An 18,821-nucleotide genomic window follows, 5' to 3' on the forward strand; every position below is an offset into this window, starting at 1 on the left:
GGTTGTCAAGGTGAGTGATTTGGATCTTACTGTCCGAGTTGTCTCTCTGAAGGGAGTTACATTTCATATATTTTGAAGACCTAAGGGTAATTCGTCTCCTGTCCGATTTCACCTTTCCGAATGTCTCTAAATTATGTGTGGTCAGAGCGCTCACGGCCTATAAAGCGACGACAGTAAACACATGTCAACAATGAGTCAGACAACTGGTAATAGCTCTGACTAAAACACATGGTGCAGTTTCATTGCCTAATATTTTGATACAGGTTTACTGGGATAGGCAGGAGGAATTAAGAGACACCTCTCCAATCGGAGCTTACTCTGTCCATGGGGCACTGTCATTGAAAGCTTTCTCTAATGGGGCGCGGCTGTAGGATAGATATCCTTAATGGCGCATAGAGGTACTCTGATTCCAAGATATATAAGATTATATTTAATGCCAGTTCTATCACTTGCATTTTTGTTGGTGTACTAGCTTTGAATTGTGTAATCCAAAGCATCGGTTCTTGACATACAATGAAAAATTTTCTCTTGTAAAGAAAGGTTTCCATTCTATTAATGATGCGTTGGCAAAGATTAACCCAACCGATCATTCAAAGGCCCTACCAGAATGCTTTTATTCATGGGGAATTCCTTTTTTTAAGTTTTTCAGTATGTAATTGATCAATTATATTGTTACTTTGGCTTTGATTTTGATATTAAAATCACTTTTTTTTTCCTGAGGATGAACATGTTGTTCCCCTATTACAAATTTCAAATAGATCGTTATTTTACTTGGGTATGGATGCCAGTAAACCAGAATAATGCAAAAATTATCTTGATGTGGTCGCAAGAAAGAGTACGGTAATGAATCCTTGGAGGGAGTCGTTACATGCACTGCTGCACTAGTGCACATTATTGTACACATTTAGTTTTTTCCATTTCTAGAAACATAGTGGGATTTTTTTTCTGTAATGTGAAAAACTACTGATAGGTGTTGGAATGAATAAAGTGGAAAAATGTAAAACTGCATCAACATATCGTTAATCCGATAATTAACACATAACTTTAGTACTATTGGAGTAGGTGTAAAAATAATTGCCAAAAGGCCAGTATTATTTGATTTGCAGACCATTCATACTGGAAGGGAACATTTCTATGACTGTAAAAGTACATTCAGCATTCCAATTTGAGTTAAAGCAAATAATTACCTTATAAATAACTGAAAAATGCAAGAACTTTGAAAGTTTGGTCAACATTGTTGTTAAGTCCACTGAGTCTGATGCAAGGCAACAAATGGTCAGAACAATAGAGCGATTCAAGTAAAAAAGTGGGGTCTGACCACACTAAGTATGTCAAAGGCTGTTAAAAAAATTTACACATCATTCGTTCCAGGATGGACGTTAACCAACATCCTTAATGTGTCCAAAGGAATGTTATACAGGACTTAATTCCGGTTCCATGATTAATGAAAAGGCAGGTTCTTGCAGAAGAGATTCCACCTCCTTTTGAAGTATTTCAAGATGTTCCATTTAAGTGTAAATTAGAGGTAAGTAGGAGTTGAAAGGGGAAGCTATAAGAAATTGAAAATGGTGTGGTTGTTTTTAATTCGATGATAGACACACTAGTGGAAATTTAAAATGCTCTCAATGAGGTAAAAAAAAATCAGACTCCCTCTACACATTCTCATGGTTTTAAAGTAGGATTGATTCTGTTGGATGAAGGGAGCGGTGGTAAAGGGAGGTTTTGGAGAGCTCCATGGTGTCTGCCCCTTTTGCGTAGCAAAGGAATCTGCTGCTGCTGGTGGTCCTGCTAATTCAGAAAAAAAGGATAAAGCTCTCTAAAATATTTACAACCTGTAGAAAATAGGAACAATATACCTATATTACCAGAGATTGAGTCTGTAAAAAGTATAGGGATGTTTAAATTCAAATACAAACGAATGATCATAATTATCATGTAGACTATAAAATAGAATTCACTTACTCCAAAAACAAAGCTCACATAAATGCAGTACAATGTTGTTTTTTAACAAGTGCCTGAAAATTTAATATAGATGACAAATTTTATTTTTCCCAAAAATAAATATGATTTACACAGACACTTATCTAAAATAAGCAGACTACAATGACCGGCTAGGTATCCTACAGAAGCGATTTCTCCTGTTATAAAAAAATTACTAAGAAAATGTATAAAATTACAGCGGTTAATGTTAAACAAGTAGAGTAGTCTAAATGTGCAAGAAAATATTACTTTCTGTCTGTGAAAGTTGAAATAGCAAAGTTTGAACAAACTATGAAGATGTCACATAACTGACACAGTAGTAAACCGTTCAAGAAACTCAGTTAAATGTCTGCTTTTGGTGCCTTCGGATCAGACTTGCACAGTAGTCACAAAATCGAAAGAGGACAGACGGCAGAAAAATAAGTAAACTAAATTATGACTCATGGTTAAAATGCTGGTTCTGGATAATAAATGCTTGGACTTGCAACGCTGGTCTAAAGTCTGTAAAATGCATGAAGGGAGACTGTAGTAAAAAAAATTCAATTAATATTACATATTGAATAACAGTTTAATTAAAATTGGAATCAGTAAACAGTACATAAGAGAATTGTTTGCTTTGTTCAAATTGTGAGTGAAAATACTTAGATTCCTGTTACAAGTCTGGTATTGGAATGTCCGCCACAATTGTGGAGTCGTGGCGGTGGCAGATTTAGCCACTGCCGCATAGTGAGTGTGAGAACTTGATTACATCCTTGGCAGTATAGCAACCCTGTGACCGCCAGCTCTGTCAGGGAAAAGCCTGACGTAGGAGCAGCAGTCAATCCACAATATGGTTTGTCTAAACTGCAATGGTCCCTGCAAGCATATTAAGAGTTTTCTCTCATTCAGGGTTTACAAGGCAGTTGTAGAACCATGAAAACCATGATGGAGAGGAAATAAATGGGGCAGGGCAGAGCCCCCCCTAGGCATTCAATACCTGTGCAAACAGGGGGTCATAACGTGCCAACCTGTGTGCATGGACATAGATGCATGGATTTTCGTGTTCATGAAGTCCATAAACCGTATAGTGCAGTTCCATTGCAATGACTCTTAAGGGTAGAGCCGCCTTTCAATGAGGCACAGAGACCTAGAACATTAGTGAATTGTGGTGTACCGGAAACTCACCTCAGTACCTCGAAAAACCCCAACCAGCTAGCATCAGTGTCCCATTAGCTCTTCGTCCTATAGCAAAGTAACCAATGATTAGGCAACCTAGAACATGCGACTTAGGACCATCTCAGGAATTGTGGGAAGTGAAAAGACTCTTTTGTTATACTCTCATACCAGTCCACAATAGGAGTAAAATAAGAGACACAGTAAGGTTAAAATATTTATTTTAACAAAGTGATCTCATGTGCAGTATCTTAGCCAACAATAATATGGTCAGCATGGTTACAACTACATAAAATACAAAAGGAGAAATCATATTACACTGATGGTGCAAACAGATCATATAGCGCCTAGTTTTAACACCCTCCCGATATAGGAACTATGTATTATAAACTAAAGACGGTCTCTTGGGCTTGGTTTGGGGGACCCCATTACCTTTCCTCGCAGTAAGAGTAAATTACATCTCGATCAGCAAGGCTCTCTGCATCCCTGGAAAAGAAATCTTCCAAGCAAGTGTGTGAGATCATGGCAAGTGTGCAATGATAAAGGCGCCAGAATCTTGCTTGGCTCACAGCTGCCAAAATGTTGAGTCTAGAATGCGTTACTCGGACATACCGATAAACAACTCACATGTTATGATAACCTTGACGGCTCAACACTCAGTGTTCAGGCTAGGGGCACGATGTATGTCTAGAGATGTCTAATAATAAACCTATTCTCATGTGCAGACCTCCGTGAAGGCTAACTTACAAAAACAACTATTCAGTGTCGTGTGCAAAAGCAGCAAAGAGTAAAATGGTGTTTACATTTCTAATAAGCCATGCCAACATAACATGCACGCAAAGGTAGGCACTAAACCATACTACACACTCCCTTGTTCGGGGAACGCACAATAAAAGTGGCAAGCTTCATGGCACGCAGAGTTCAAGTTCGAATGAGACAGAACCAAGTTCTAGACTTTTGCCAAACTGGGGAATTGGGAGTAAAAATCCGAATTGAAAAGTAATTAAGTCGGTGAAACCAATCACAGGTGGCCATGGTGTGAAAAAAGGACCTCAAAAATGTAGAAAAACATTAAGGCATTAGAGATCAAAATATTCACGAGTTCAGTCCGTGTTTATGAAGCAGAGAATAAAAATTCACACTTCAAATGAACAGCGTATAATCACCATAAGTTGCAACTGCCTCCAATAGGAAGTCGTTATCATCATCCATGAACATTTCAGCCATTCAATTAAGTAATGGAAATGAACATACATGTTCTTCGATTGCCGGAGCCTCTAGCACCATCAGAGGACAACTCGGGCTTACTTCAAGATAACTGCGCGCCAGAAAGTCATTGGCCGAAGTCCAAATGTTCCAATTGCCTAAACCCCATGAGCCACTGCGCAGGCCATAATCCCGGCACTAGAACAATCTATTTCATTAGCAAATAAGGGACTCATTCATTAGTAGATTAAAATCCAGGTCTGGAGACACCGTGTTGCAGAGACACAAATCCAGGGCCCATTCAAATCCGCAATCCAGGCAATGGAATACAGGCTACACGCAAGTGAAGAATGAGAACTGGAAAGATAAACCATACGCCACACTCAGTTGCCAGAGGCAGCGATCCATAGTATTCTAGCATCCGGTTATGAACCTGGAGCAGCTGGGACAGATCGTCGTGGGGCACAGACTGTGCATCCATTTTGGAATAAACAAATTAACAGCAGTATGCCCGTGCCTAAAGCAAGAAGTAACGGGAAACCACCGAAGACACTCGAAAAAATGCAGGGATTACACCAAATATAGTTTGGAATGAGGTCACAAGGCCAGAACTTACTACTTTAAAAAAGTGTGCCAGGACCGTGGTCGACAAGGCATTAAAGATTGTGTGAATCAAAGCACCGAAATGCAGGGGCAGGTCTGTGTTTAACAAGGCATTTACCTCAGTACGAGTATTTGCAACGTGAAGGACGAATGTCTCGCGCGCAGATGTAAGGGGTACTTCCTTCTGGGACAAAAGAGCTCTTATTTGACTCATCTTGTTGAAATCTGCTTTCAAGGTCGGGAAAGAAGGCCAGATGGAAACATAGAGCCTCCCATGTGGAGGAGGAAATACGACATTCTTAGAGCAAACTACACGCTGGGAAACCGTAACGATATGAGGAATACCAGCAAGCATACCACAAAAATCTTCATTATTTAATAACCAATAACTACCGTTTGCAAGCAATGTGAATGTTGGTGTAATAGCTGGGGCTGGAGTGCCTTTTAAAACAGGCAAGGTTCGGTGCAAGGACATTACAAGAACCGTGCAATTGCAGATTTGAAAAGGGAAAAAGGTAGAGTTATTAACCCATGGATGAGCCAAACTGCCGAATTGGACTCTGCCACTAAAAAAGGTAATAGTTCCAATTTTTAGGTCTCGGCTAGAAGGGAGCTTCGCTCGCTCTTGCCAGAGACCTATAGTTAGCGGCTCAGCTTCTGAGGAGGACAGCACCAGGCCGCGCGCATTTCTGCCGAAGGAGGCGATTTGCGCCGGCCACGCGCGTGCGAACGTGCTCGCAGTGGCCAGTTGCTGTCCTCCTGGAAAGCAGCCTCCCACAACTCAGAACGCTGCTCGTGCTCACGCCTGCTCTCAGGGCACACACTCTCTCATCTGTGCGACTTGGTAGAGCAGCTTGTAGTGTTCCTCCCTCTTCTCAAAAGTACACAGGTCGCAGTCTTCTCTTTATGCAGGATGGGCGGATCGCCCGACAAACGCTGGTTCTTTTATTTCACCCACGCTCGCCTGCCTCCCGTTGATATTAAAGCATTTCTGGTGCATCGAAGCATCGAGGGAGGGAAAGTGCTTAAGTTTATTTTCTCTTCCTACAAGTACACCACATGTGATAAGCATGGGTCATTGTAGCATCACCCAAACATAGATAGTACATGCTGCTTCTGCAACGAAAGGCATGACTCAGTTAACCTGCTCCTGCATTCAGTGGTAAGAGAGGAGTTGGCCTAACGGCTAGGGCGATCGACCTCGGACCTGGGGAACACGGTTCGAGTCTCGGGAATATCGCGGAAACCTCCTGTGATTCTGGGCAAATCCCCGTGCCTCACAAAATGAATGTGTGTCCTTGTGTAACGTAATTGGTGCTATGTAAAGCGCTCTGAACGTATTAAAAATCTATTTACATGTGAAAATAATGTGCTTTCTTTTGATACTCCATTGTAGTAACCCCACTGGCCTTTTTCTCACTTTTGGGGCTACAGTAGATAGTGCGTCCACTTCTCCTTGAGGATTCCTCCTTTTTGTATTTCAGCGGAACATAAGTTCATTTTATCTCGGAGACAGACTTGGGTGGTGCCTGTCTTCTGCATGTGCGTGTTCTCGCCGATCAGGTCTGTGTGGTTAATGTTGTGCAAGCCACTCATATTATGTGTACCTGCGTGGGTGTTCTGTGAGGCTGGTTTTATTTTACCACTTCAAAGCACGGGCCGTTTCCACCATTAGGCCAGACTAGGCGGTCGCCTAGGGCGGCAGAAGGGAGAGGGCGGCAAAAACAAGAGTTTGGGAATTCTGCTCATTTGCACTCGCTCACTGTGACAGTATCAAAGCGGTGCCAGGACTCTGCGTCCCAAACCTCGGCTCCCAGACGGGGACAGGAAATTTGCAGCTGCGGCGCACAACATGCCCTTGAGAGGCACTGGGTGCTGAGGGCAGACCTGGACACAGGACGTTGGGTGGGCCGGGCATACTGGAGGGCCACCCTGTGCAGGAGGAGACAGGCGGTGGCGCTCTGTGCTCAGCTTAAGACCCCAGGCCCACAGCTCCGCCCCAACCTCCGGGCCGCCATGGCGGAGGCACCGCTGTGCCTCACCTGGGTGCTTCTGGTGCTGGCCGTGTCCTGCGTGTCCATCAGCCTGGCGTCCAACAACGAATGCCACAACACCTTTGATTAAAACGGCTGGAATGCCAGGGTGAGGTATAGTGCCTGAAACTCAACTTTTGGCCTGGGAGCCTTTCACGGGATTGGAAATGAAAGCCTGTGTCAGACTCGTCAAGGGCCTTGAGTGCACAATTCCAGGAAGCAGCGTTGGCTGGGCTGATGAGAGTTGTACACGCCATGCCGACATCACTCCCACCCCGTACCTGCGCATGGCATATTACAGGCACACAGTCGACCTTTCTTCTCTTGCTGTGTGTACTCGACCTTCCGATCCAGACTGGAAGGAACAGCTAGAAGTCCCGGGGTTAGTGACATTTAAGCGCTGCACCTAGCACCTAGAGGCAGTGTAGCGGCTAGACCTAGCATGCCTGGGTGTTCTTCGCATTTCTTCCATTAGCAGCACGCTCTTCAGCGCCGAGGGAACCGGTTGTTGTGGACACATGGTTTGCCCCTAGATAGCAGGCCAGGGCGGCAAAGGGATCTACTGCTCAGGTACAGCCACCCGTGGAAAAAAGCTGCATGGGTTGGCCAGTCCCGCCCTGTTCACTTCAACCACCAGGGCACTTCGGCACGACCTTTCCCTGTGTACCATGTTGGAGAACTGCCCATAGCCCATCCGTCATTCTCCGCATGTTCGTTTATTTTCCCTTCTTCTTACTGTGCAGCTGCAGACACCCCTCCCCAGTCTGCGATCCAGTGAGTCACATGCCTCTTTCCCCAATCCATCTGGTTCGATGTGCACTTTCCCTGCAGCTGCGGTACTTCTAGTTTTGCAATTAGGAAGCATCAGTGGGCCAGCTCTGAAGGGACGGGGAAGCCTTCACTGACTGACCGTGCACTGCAGGATGTTATTCATGATTCTACGCCCCGCCCACCAGAAGGACCCTCACTTTCAGGCACTGAGGCCAGATTGCCAACCCTCGGCTCACGCCGATGAACCAAGGGAACAGTGTCAGACGCGGGATACGGCGCTTCTGTGAAAGTGGAGCCTGCATCTGGAATTCCCTCCCTGGAACATCTGTACCCCCCTCCAATTTAATGTCCTTCACAACCCCCCTCCCTCCAGATACTGGCGCCCGTCATCGCTTCAGCATAGCATGCAACCTTCCAGTGATCAGTGCAATGCTGTGACGTATCACACAATGAGTGTAATGAGCATGTGCTGCCTCTCTGACGGCTCTCGGGATACACTCAGCGAAAGCATGACCCCGGGCCATGTACATGTGAAGCTCTGCAGGAGCTGTATGTACCTGACTGCTCTCCTACTTTGCCTTTGTGCGTCCGCTCCTCCTTGCATTTGATGCTCAAGGCCAGCTTGCACATGCGTAGCCTGGGATCAGTGCTTGCGTTTATTCTTAGGTGCTTTGGCAAGGTGTGCGTTTAAGCGGAGGCATGGTGCAACATATACCTATCTGCGGACCGCTTCCCTCCATAAAGGTACTTGCACAAGCTTGCACTGCTAACTGTTTTCGTTGGCGAGTGTTGCTCCATTGATAGATTCTTCCCCCTGATTGCACTCGTGTTTTTCTTGCCTTCTGCCCCGCTGTCCGTGTATGATTGCACTCAAGAGATTAGGGTCTGGTCTCCTGCTGGTCACCTTCTGCACAGCCTCACTGGCACGCCGTGGAAACTGTGAGGCATCGAGGCATAGGAGCTAGGATCAAGGTAAGAGGTCTGTGGTCTCCTGCCTGCCACCCCTCTCACTACCTCACTCTCTATCTCACTACATAACAACTTCACTCTCTCTCTATCTCACTACCTCACTCACTCTTTATCTCACTACCTCACTCGCTCTCTTTCTATCTCACTAACTCACTTTCACTCTCTCTTTCACTACCTCTCTCTCTATCTCAATACCTCACAACATCACTCTCTGCTTATATCTCACTACCTCACAACATCCCTCTCCCTCACTACCTCACTCTTTCACTACCTAACTCTCTCTATCTCACTACCTCACTCTCTCACTACCTCACTCTCTCTCACTACCTCACTCTCTATTTATATACCTCACTCTCTCTCTGCTAATGCAATAAGTCTCACATATGCAAAAAAAATTTTAAAAGAGCAATGCCAACAGCTCTAACTATAATATTGCCGAGACCATTGCATTGTAAATGCTTGTTCAATATGCAACAGTGAAAACGTAGCTTCCCTCATTGACATAAGTTGTTGTTTAACAGTCAAATTAAAAGGCAGAAATAACAAACTTGTGTTCATGAAATCTCATGGCACCCTGCCATTTTTCAACGTTTGTAGAGTCCATGCAAACTGCATAACAGAATGCAATGAATTTTGCCCATGATACAGTGCGGCAACATCTTCTTGCACGATATCAACCACAGATGATACAATATTATCTAGTGTGTAAAACCGGGGAAGAAAGTGTGTTAATGCTATTATCTAAATTGGCCTGATCTATAGCTCCAAGCCTAGAAGCAGCTTTAATTTGGAACAGTTTCCAAACCTCCTCGTAAGTAGCATATATCAATATTTTTGATCTGCCTGCTGCAGGACCTTTAACAAAATCATTTAATTCAACAGTGGCAGTCAGTTTGGATAAATGTAGCTTAACAGACGCCAAGGATGAATGTCTGAGCCAACTCTGGCATAATTTGCCTACAGAATAGGTGGTGACTGAATGTTGAGTCTGAAAGCGTGGATCAACTCTAACCTCGGTATAGCCAGGGGTCAGACCCAGAAAACGGTGCTGGCAGGAATCTGCACTTTTTTGCCATAGCAACCAGCCTTCGGGATTAATGCTGGAAACATTAAAAGAGGAATTTCTCAACGGGGCTTGTAAGTCACTTACGGGAAGCACTGGTATAATTATTCCAATGGGGAAATTCACCCAAATCGGGAAATGAAGGAGCATTAATTTTTTTAGAAGTAGCCAATCCAAAGCAGGTGGTTTGTGAAATAGTGGCATTCAAAAACAACATATGGTTTGGGATGAGACAGGCACGATGCAAATCCTCAGTGCCATGCAATTGCCAACTTTTAGAACCCCAAACAGATTTAAGATCAATAGTATCTTTCCACAGTTCATAGCCCCCAACAGCCAACTGGTCAATAAAAGACTTTGAATACAGTAATTTAGTGTGGGTAAGTCTAACCTTGGAAGAGAACTTCTCAGTCATCTTAAAATAAAATGCATTAGGGTTTGATTGGTCAAAATCAGTAAAATAAACACTTTTGAAAGTTTTCTTTCGAGCTGCGTTCCACAGGTGCGGGACAGTGCTCCCACTTTGTGTAGTTAACCACATTTCTAAATGAATTTGTCTTATGTAGAAAGTGATTGCCAAAATGCTGGTAACCGTACAAATCACCATAATTCGCAGATTCCAAATATAAATCTTCAGCATCGAAAGCAACATAGTATTTCAAATCAGAAAATAAAGCCTTTACGGCGTTGACGTCCAAATCATCAGAGCAAATATTCTGTTTAACCACATCCCCCATAGAAACACGGAGTTCATAGGGAACATTAATAACCTCTGTGAGAACATGTATCTGGAACTTTACAGCATCCCATACAATCCCATCTAAAACGGGCCAAGCAGTTATATTCACAAAAGTTTGGTCCCTCTTCATGATGTCCGAAGAGGAGTGGGGAGCCAAAGTTCCATCAATCAGTCTAATTGAAGTTCTTTCTTGAACGTATTGTCCATTTATAAAACGAAAAAAATACACCACAAATCAGATGGACATGAATAAAGAAAATTGCAACAAGTACCAGCCAAATGTAAGTCCAAGGGGAAATCAAAAAATGTTTTTTAAACCAGGAAGCAAATATCGAAACTTTTGAAGGGGATGAGCCAGTTTCAAATGAAAACAGGACTGATTAGCCACACGGGTCTCCAAATCAGGCATAGACAAGTCAGTGGGGTATGTATATTCAGTGTCATTAAGAGGATCACCGGTACAAAAAGGGGTGGTGATGGACGGAGCATCTGAATCAATCAAACACTCACACCCAGTCAAAGGATCTGGGTTTAATCCATCACCGTTCTTTAGCCCACTCTGCCACCCCAGTTCAGACATGGCTATATGCAAATCAGTCTGACCCTGAGCCTCATGGGAACAGTCCAGCCCGAACTGCCAAGCCATGTCTTCCCTGGACCGGAAACAAGCTTCCGAGGACCGGTTTCTGGCATTCCAGCCGTCTTCAGCCCGGCTTGCTTGAATCCAGTGGCAAAGTGAGCAAGGGACTCACGTCTGAGCATACCCTGCCACACTTATGGCGGCAAAAAGCGGTACAAAAGGGGGTGGTGATAGACGGAGCATCTGAATCAATCAAACACTCACACCCAGTCAAAGGATCTGGGTTTAATCCATCACCGTTCTTTAGCCCACTCTGCCACCCCAGTTCAGACATGGCTATATGCAAATCAGTCTGACCCTGTGCCTCATGGGAACAGTCCTGAATTCTCTGAAGCAGAAATGCGCATGAAGCTTGCGAGAAGAAAACACAAGGAGATGCGTGCCCTGGGGCAACGTCTGCCATGTGTGAGAATTAAAGGCTTTCTCCATCAATCACTCATTGAGATGCAGAGTGCGCGGCGCCCCTGGCTTCTAATCACGGCGCACCGGGGTGCCGCGGGGCACACTTTGGGAACCACTGGCCTAAGTAATGCATTATGGTCAGGACCCAGCCAAGTATGTGCTCTGGGCGAGCCTAGGAACTAAAGATGGCATTGCATAGCTAATGGCATCAGTGACATGCTCAGAACACATGCCTGGATTAGACCATGTGGGTTTTCTGGATACTTGCAGACATCACTAATGACTGTGCCCTTCAATGGTTCTAGATGCCTAGGGGAAAAATGATGCAGTTTTGAAATGATTGAAGGACCGTATCACCACAGCACTATTGGCTCTAATTAAACTATTTCCAAGCCAAGTGCCTATTCCAGCAGGCCAGCCTACAGATTGTCAGACCTCTCCACCTGTCCTGCAACAGCTGGCCCAGTCCTTTTGGGACTGCAGCACTGGTACAGTCCATCTGAATCTGCATGAGCAGTGCATACCTAATTCTTTCTTCCCTGCTGCATTGGCCATTGTAGTTTGCCCTAACAGGTTGATGCTTGGCCAATAGGAGCAGAATACAGAATTAACTTTCCGGCTAGAGATTTATTCTTGGGATAGGTGGGTCCTACAGATTGTTCAGTTATCCCTTGCCCTTTCTTTCCTCCGACCCCACAATCATTCCATACCTGTGACTTTCGGAGCGTCACTTCATTATCCTGATTCAGGAAGCCTACCTTCTGTGGAAGTGTGACATCAAGAAGGTAGGGGACTCAGATGGTAAGACTCCTTCTATTCGCGCTGCTTCATTCCAAAGCAGTACGGAGTTCTCAGACCTATTTTGGATCTTTTGTCATTGAAAGCCTTTCTGAGGAAGAATGGGATCTGAATGCGCACTCTACCTCTCATCCTGCCCGCTCTTGATGCAGAGAATAGGATGGCATCCTTGAACTTTCAGAGTGCCTATTACTGTATACCTGTCTTGAGGTCCCATAGTATTAGACTTGGCCCTCTCAGCAGGGTCACACCCAAAACATTTTTGCCTTCTAACCTCCTGTTTTGCTGAATTAGTTTTTGTTGGCCTTAGGACTCTACGCACATTACCACTGCTAACGTTCCCTTTCACTAAAACATTGTCACATTGGCCTACACCTGATTGGTATTTAATTTACTTGTGAGGCCCCAGTAAAGTGGTACACCACATACCCAGTGCTTGTAAATTAAATATAAACTCCAGAAGCTCCTTCTACTTCAAAGTGGGAACCTGTTTAACAAATTGCTTTGCAGGCCCCACTCTTCAGTTTTCTCTTGACCTTTGGCAGGTCTCTGAGTACTTACCTGCTACCTGTGGGCTGCTGTGTACTCCAGAGAGACTGCCCTGCTTCCTGATGCCTGTCCTAAGCCTTCCAAGGACTGCCCTGCTGCGTGAGACCTGCTTTCTTGCTTGAACCCAAGACTTCCAGAAGGACTCGGAGGGCTAGTTGTTTGGCATCCTGATCAGATCCAGGGACAGAAAAGCCTCCAACCATCCTGAACCCTTACCTGGACCCAGCCTTTTTGAGTCTTGACCCTTCAAGTGGGTTCCCTCCTGTAGTTCAGGTCCTCAAGAGCAATAGGCTAGCGTGTGGTTCTACAGCAAGCGGGGTTGAGTGGGGTCCTGGATCCTGTGTCAGGAAATGCAGTGCCTCTGGGTATGGCTGCAGGCGCAGAACATCTTAGTTACCAAACATCTTGTGGTGTGTCGAAATGCCAGAGCAGACAAACTGAGCAGGTGAACACCAATGGACCAAATGGCTTCTCCATCCCGAGGTGACTCATGGTGTCTTCAATCGATGGGGTATGCCCTGGCTAGATCTGTTGACCAACAATGAATGTATAGTATCGTCCAGTCTGTGTTGAATTTACTCCACAGAAGTTTAGGAGAGGCATTCTGGCTGGAGTAGAAGGACTGACTACTGTATGCCCTTTCACTCACTGGTACCTCTTCTCATTCTAAGGAAGATCACAACACCCCTGGCTCAAGTCATTGTCATTGCCCTGGACTGGGCAAGGAAGGTGTTACCCAAAGCTTTCCAGTTTTGAGTACCTGTCCTCCGATCAGGGTTCTGCTTTGGGAGGAAGTCCTATCATTAACAAGTCCGGTTTCTGCATCGGTCTCCATCTCCATGATTAGAAAGAGGTTAAGCTACTGCAACTAAATGCATTTGACTTGACAATTGAGGTGGTTGGTTTCCTTGTTACATCCAGACACACTTCTGTGAAGTTATTCTTTGCTGGACTTTATGATTGATTTGCTGCCTGGTGGTGTGCCTTAAGCACTTACCCACTTAAAAGCAAAACCTTGTTTTTCTTCAGTTTGTATGTTTGCTAGCCTGGCAAGGCCTTGTGATGGTTACAGTGAAATATTTATTAATTGGCCCTCTCAGCCTTTGTCTTTACCTAAGAAGCTATTCTGTGATGCGTTTTATAAAAGCATTTTATTGTTGCCTCCGTGCATCCTGAACTTGGTCTTAACATTTCTCCTGTGCACAGCTTTTGAGCTGATGCACAGCTGATTTGGTGCTAAAAACAGCCTTCTTCATTGTGATTAAATCAGAATGGTGCCTGATTGAACTACAGGTGCTCTTGGTGATACCACCTTTCTTTCGAGACAAACTTATATTCAGGACCAGGTAGATCTTTCTGCAGAAGGTTGTGACTTTTTTCCTCGCTATGCAGTCTGTTATCCTGCCAGTATTTTTACCCACATCAATCCTCGAGAGAGAGCAGAGGTTCCATCGACTTGCCCCTAAGAGGAATCTTAATCTGACCACTCAAAAGACCAATGTGTGGATGGTAAGCTGTTGGTGAACTTTTCTGGGCCATAGAAAGGCAATTGAGTGTACAGTGGAGTCTCTATCAAGTCCTCTCACACAATACCTTTGCCTCAACTTTAGTTTCAAAACGTTATTTTGCTTCAAACAAGAGACCTGTGGAATACCCAGAATATCAATTCGTAGTCGTAGAATGCTAGGCTACTGATGGTAAGCAAGGACAAACACTTGCTTGGTTGACTGAAGAGGCATTTCTATTTTTAAAGTGTTTTTTTAGTGTTTAAAGGACTCATTTGAAGGCGGTGATGGTCTTTATTTTTTGTATTTCAAAATAATCTTTATGAATTTTCAGTATACAGCAGACAAAGGCAAAGTTAAACTGAATTAAGGGAACAGAACAAATGAGTCATTGTAACAGTACTGTTATACATAGGATCTGGAAGTGAGTATATGTTTGGTTGATTGCAAAGAAGTTGACCAGAACATAATTCATACTTGTAGGCCCTGTTAAAAATTCCAGAGGCCTGAAACTACATAGACCACATTGTGATGGGAAAGAATTTAAAGGGTGCATGAAGTTTTGCCTCTAAGGACTCTTACTGGCTGCCACCAATCCTTCGTTACCTGGCTTAGGGTTCCTTTGCTGCAAATAGAAATGCTGAATGGAGCTATTGATAAAGAAGTGAAGTAGTTGTTATAGGTGGTGGTTACCAGTACAGATCTCTGTGCTTGGTTGTATTGCAGTTAGGTTTAGCCTCTGTTTGTTTTATAAAAATTTGTTTGTACTTTGCTTTGTACAGATTGAGAACCCTGGATGTTTTTGGGGAATTATCAGAAGAGGTTTCGGAGCAATTCCAGAAAATGCAGAGGAGTACGAAAGATTGTACATAGAGCTGAATCGTCTTTACAGTGTAACGTACAGAGACACTGAAGAAATAAAGCCAAGTGCCTTAGAGAAAGGACAGGTGAGTTTGTAGAGTTTTGTTTTTTAACATGAACGAATGATTGACTGCTGATTTGATTTATTAGCAGTTTCCAAAGTTGTTTTGAAAAAGTTTTTATTTATACGCATAGGTTATTTAAAATTGTTAATACGGATTCATGAATTGCTTCGGAGAACTGAATTTTCACTACTTGAAATCCCTTGCAATATGATACCACCTGTGTCAGGTCAAGAGACATCGATTTGTATGTAGGTATGTTATGTACAGGTTCGAGGCATGTGGGCTGCTAAATTCATATCTTAGCATTAGATCGCCGCCTAGTGTTGGGCTCGGATGATCGCACATTGTTGTCCTGGAAGAGTCTTCGAAGTATCCTGAGATAGGTGGCTCCTCCCCTGGACTACAGTGCGCATGGGCATCGGCTCCATCCCCAGATTGTTTTTTTCCGCCATTGGGTTCGGATGTGGTCTCGACGTCTTACTGTCGGAACCTAGAAAAACTAACTTTTAGCGGCCAAAAGGCCTCGATTTTCTTGCGTCGGTATTGTCTGCGCACGGTCTCGAGTCTTCCGTCTCTTTGAGCCGGGATAAGCGGAGTTTTCTTCGCTCTCGGAACTTTGAGGCCTTCTCATCGCGACACGACTGCAAAACTCTTCAGACATGGAGCGGAGCCCGTTTAAGTACTGCCCGCTCTGTGGGTCCAAGTACCCACACATCGATCTACACCCCGTGTGTAACAAATGCCTTTCGCCTGACCACGACGACGGCAAGTGCAAGTTGTGTGCACAGTTCCGCTCGAAGAAGACTCTCAAGCTTCGGCGCGCGGTGCGCATGGAAGCTAAACAAGCGGCCCCGGATCCGGAGAACATCTTCGGCGACCAGGACGAAGAGGACCAGGGTCATCATCTCCAAATCTCCCCACCCGAGACGGAGGTCGAGGCGGATCCGGGAGACGACGACGGAGTCGCGGGTCAAGGCCTTGAATACGTCGACGAGGTAGGAGACGACGATGAGATTTATGGGGCCGCGGCAGACAGCTCGGGGGACGAGCTCTGCCCCGAAGGTTACGAGGATACCGACCGGGACACGGGATCGCCTGTCGGCCTTACCCAAGACCCGTTGCCGCAAGCCACAGCCCCGCCTTCGGGCCCGGCCACGGACTTACTTGCTGAGCAGACTGTTTCGAAACCGAAACCGAAACCATCGGGATCGACAACACCTAAAATGGCCGACCCGAAAACGAAACCGAAACTTAAGGACTCGAGTGTCCCTAAGATGGCTGCCGTGCCGGTGAAAACGACGGTGCCCGCTACCCCATCGACTCCGTCGACCTCCGGTCCGCAGAAGTCGAAGAAGTCCATCGATTCCGATGCTGCAAAATCGAAACCGACGCCAGAGGAGGGGTCCTCCAAAAAAGATGGTCGGCACGGGTCAGCGGCTACGACGCCGTCCAAGCCCGCCAAAGTCGGCTCCAAGGAGGCTACGCAGGCACACGGAAAGAAGTCTGTGCCCCGAACACAGGAATCGGAGGCGGTTAAGACGGGATCCGCGCCCAAAGCGCACAAGGCCCACAAGGACGTCGGTTCCGAGGGAAAGATCAGACCATCCTCGTCAGCGCCGAAACAAACTGTGAGTGAGCCGTCCCTCATAGCCGAATCACTGCAAAGAATCAGGGATAAGGCCTTTGCCCCGTCGGCTCCGATACCATCGCCGCAGCCGCAAAAGGACACTCCAGCGAAGCCTTCTGGGAAACTTCTCTTTATTTTGCCGCCGAAGGAGGCGCCGAAAGCATTTTCAACCAAATCGGCACCGAAACAGGTGATTTCTTCACCGACTGGCCCGCTTCCACGTCGGGTGCTCGAATCAGTGGACGATTCAGAGCATTTCATCGACGCTGACACAGGCAAACTGACCCTCTATAAGAGGAAAATCACTTCGGAGCCAGTGGACTCCTATGTCATCCCACTAAAGAAGAAGAGGGTGCCCCTTGACGCCTCAGGCCTCACGGAACCAATCCAGCCTCCTCCGAGACGGAGCCCTACTCCCTCCCCAGAACACTCTGCGGGTGAGGGGTATGATGAAGACGAGCAGTACAATTTCCTTATCAATGAACCTGTTGCACAACCGGATTCATATGATGACACTGGTGACCAGAACACCCAGGGTGTGGGGCAGGACCCGCAGCTTTTTAATGCACGTGCATCCCCGACTGAGGATTCAGCAGGTTTTCATGCACTACTCGAAAGGGCGGCAGCCAATCATGATGTGGACATGCATGCCGACCCGGTTGAGGAAGACTTCCTTTTCGACACTTTTTCAGTCTCTGAAAGGACAGTAAAGACACTGCCTATGCTTAAAGGAGTCCTCAAGCATGCTGGGGACATATTTAAGGAGCCTACAAGAGCGAGAGTGGTCAACCCTCGCATTGAAAAAAAGTACAGACCTGCGCCTGCGGACCCCGCATACATCCGGGGACAATTGCCACTGGACTCTCTTGTGGTCGCCAATGCCAGGAAACGTGCCAACTCCCAGACAACGGGTGAAGCTCCTCCCCCGGATAAGGAGTCCAAAGTGCTAGAGGCAGGGGGCAAAAGAGTAGCTGCACAGGCATCAAACTTTTGGCGCATCGCCAATACACAGGCACTCTTGGCGCGTTACGATAGGGCGCACTACGACACCCTAGAACAGATTGTACAACACCTGCCTCCACAGTTCCAAGAAGCCACCCAACTGCTCATTGAGGAAGGAAAGCTAATCTCAAACGCAGCCATCAAGTGTGCACTTGACGCTGCGGACACAGCTGCTAGAGCTATCAACACTAGCGTTATGCTGAGACGACAAGCGTGGCTCCGCATCTCAGGGTTTAAACCGGATATTCAGACAACAATCCTTAATCAGCCAGTCAATCCTGAAAGTCTGTTTGGTCCAGATGTTGACACCACCCTAGAGAAAATAAAGAAGGACACAGAAACTGCTAAGTCCATGGGGGCCCTGCAGTCACAACAGTTTCGTGGCAGCAATTTTCGTCGCTCAGGTGCACGTGGAGTCACCAGAGGACAAATGGGTCAACAATCCCAGTTCTCTAAAGGTGGGGCACAATCCTCGTTCACAAAACAGAACAAGGGAGGTTACAGAAATAACAGCAACAGAGGTCGCGGCAGAGGAAATAACAGCTCCCGCTCCTCTGCTCCAAGCAAACAGTGACTCTCTGTCACTGCCCCCCGACCACCTAACACCTGTCGGGGGGAGACTGCAGCAGTTCCTGCCCGTCTGGAGAAACATCACCACAGACAGGTGGGTGCGACAATTAGTCCAGTATGGTTATTGCCTAGAGTTGAGGTCCACTCCACCCAACATCCCGCCAAGGCAAAGGCCTATGTCCGCAGAGCACTTGCTCTTATTGCAGCAGGAAGTAGTGGTGATGCTGCAAAAGGGAGCAATCGAGCTCGTGCCGGTGGGAGAGGAAGGCACAGGGGTTTATTCCCT

General features: G+C 45.9%; 1 protein-coding gene across 4 annotated transcripts in view; it reads left to right on the top strand.

Annotated features, from left to right (window-relative positions):
• Positions 1-18,821, top strand: part of TDRD12 (tudor domain containing 12) — a 3,388,409-nt gene that overhangs the window by 268,173 nt on the left and 3,101,415 nt on the right. For 3 of the 4 annotated variants that reach the window (XM_078668261.1, XM_078668260.1, XM_078668262.1), the window contains exon 3: positions 15,193-15,357. In XM_078668261.1, the coding sequence (XP_078524387.1) occupies positions 15,193-15,357 (165 nt within the window). Of the gene's footprint in view, positions 1-15,192; positions 15,358-18,821 lie in introns of those variants that run through there. The other variant, XM_078668263.1, reaches the window with a different exon arrangement.

Source organism: Lissotriton helveticus, chromosome 12 (genome assembly GCF_964261635.1).
Source record: "Lissotriton helveticus chromosome 12, aLisHel1.1, whole genome shotgun sequence".
Lineage (NCBI taxonomy): Eukaryota > Metazoa > Chordata > Amphibia > Caudata > Salamandridae > Lissotriton > Lissotriton helveticus.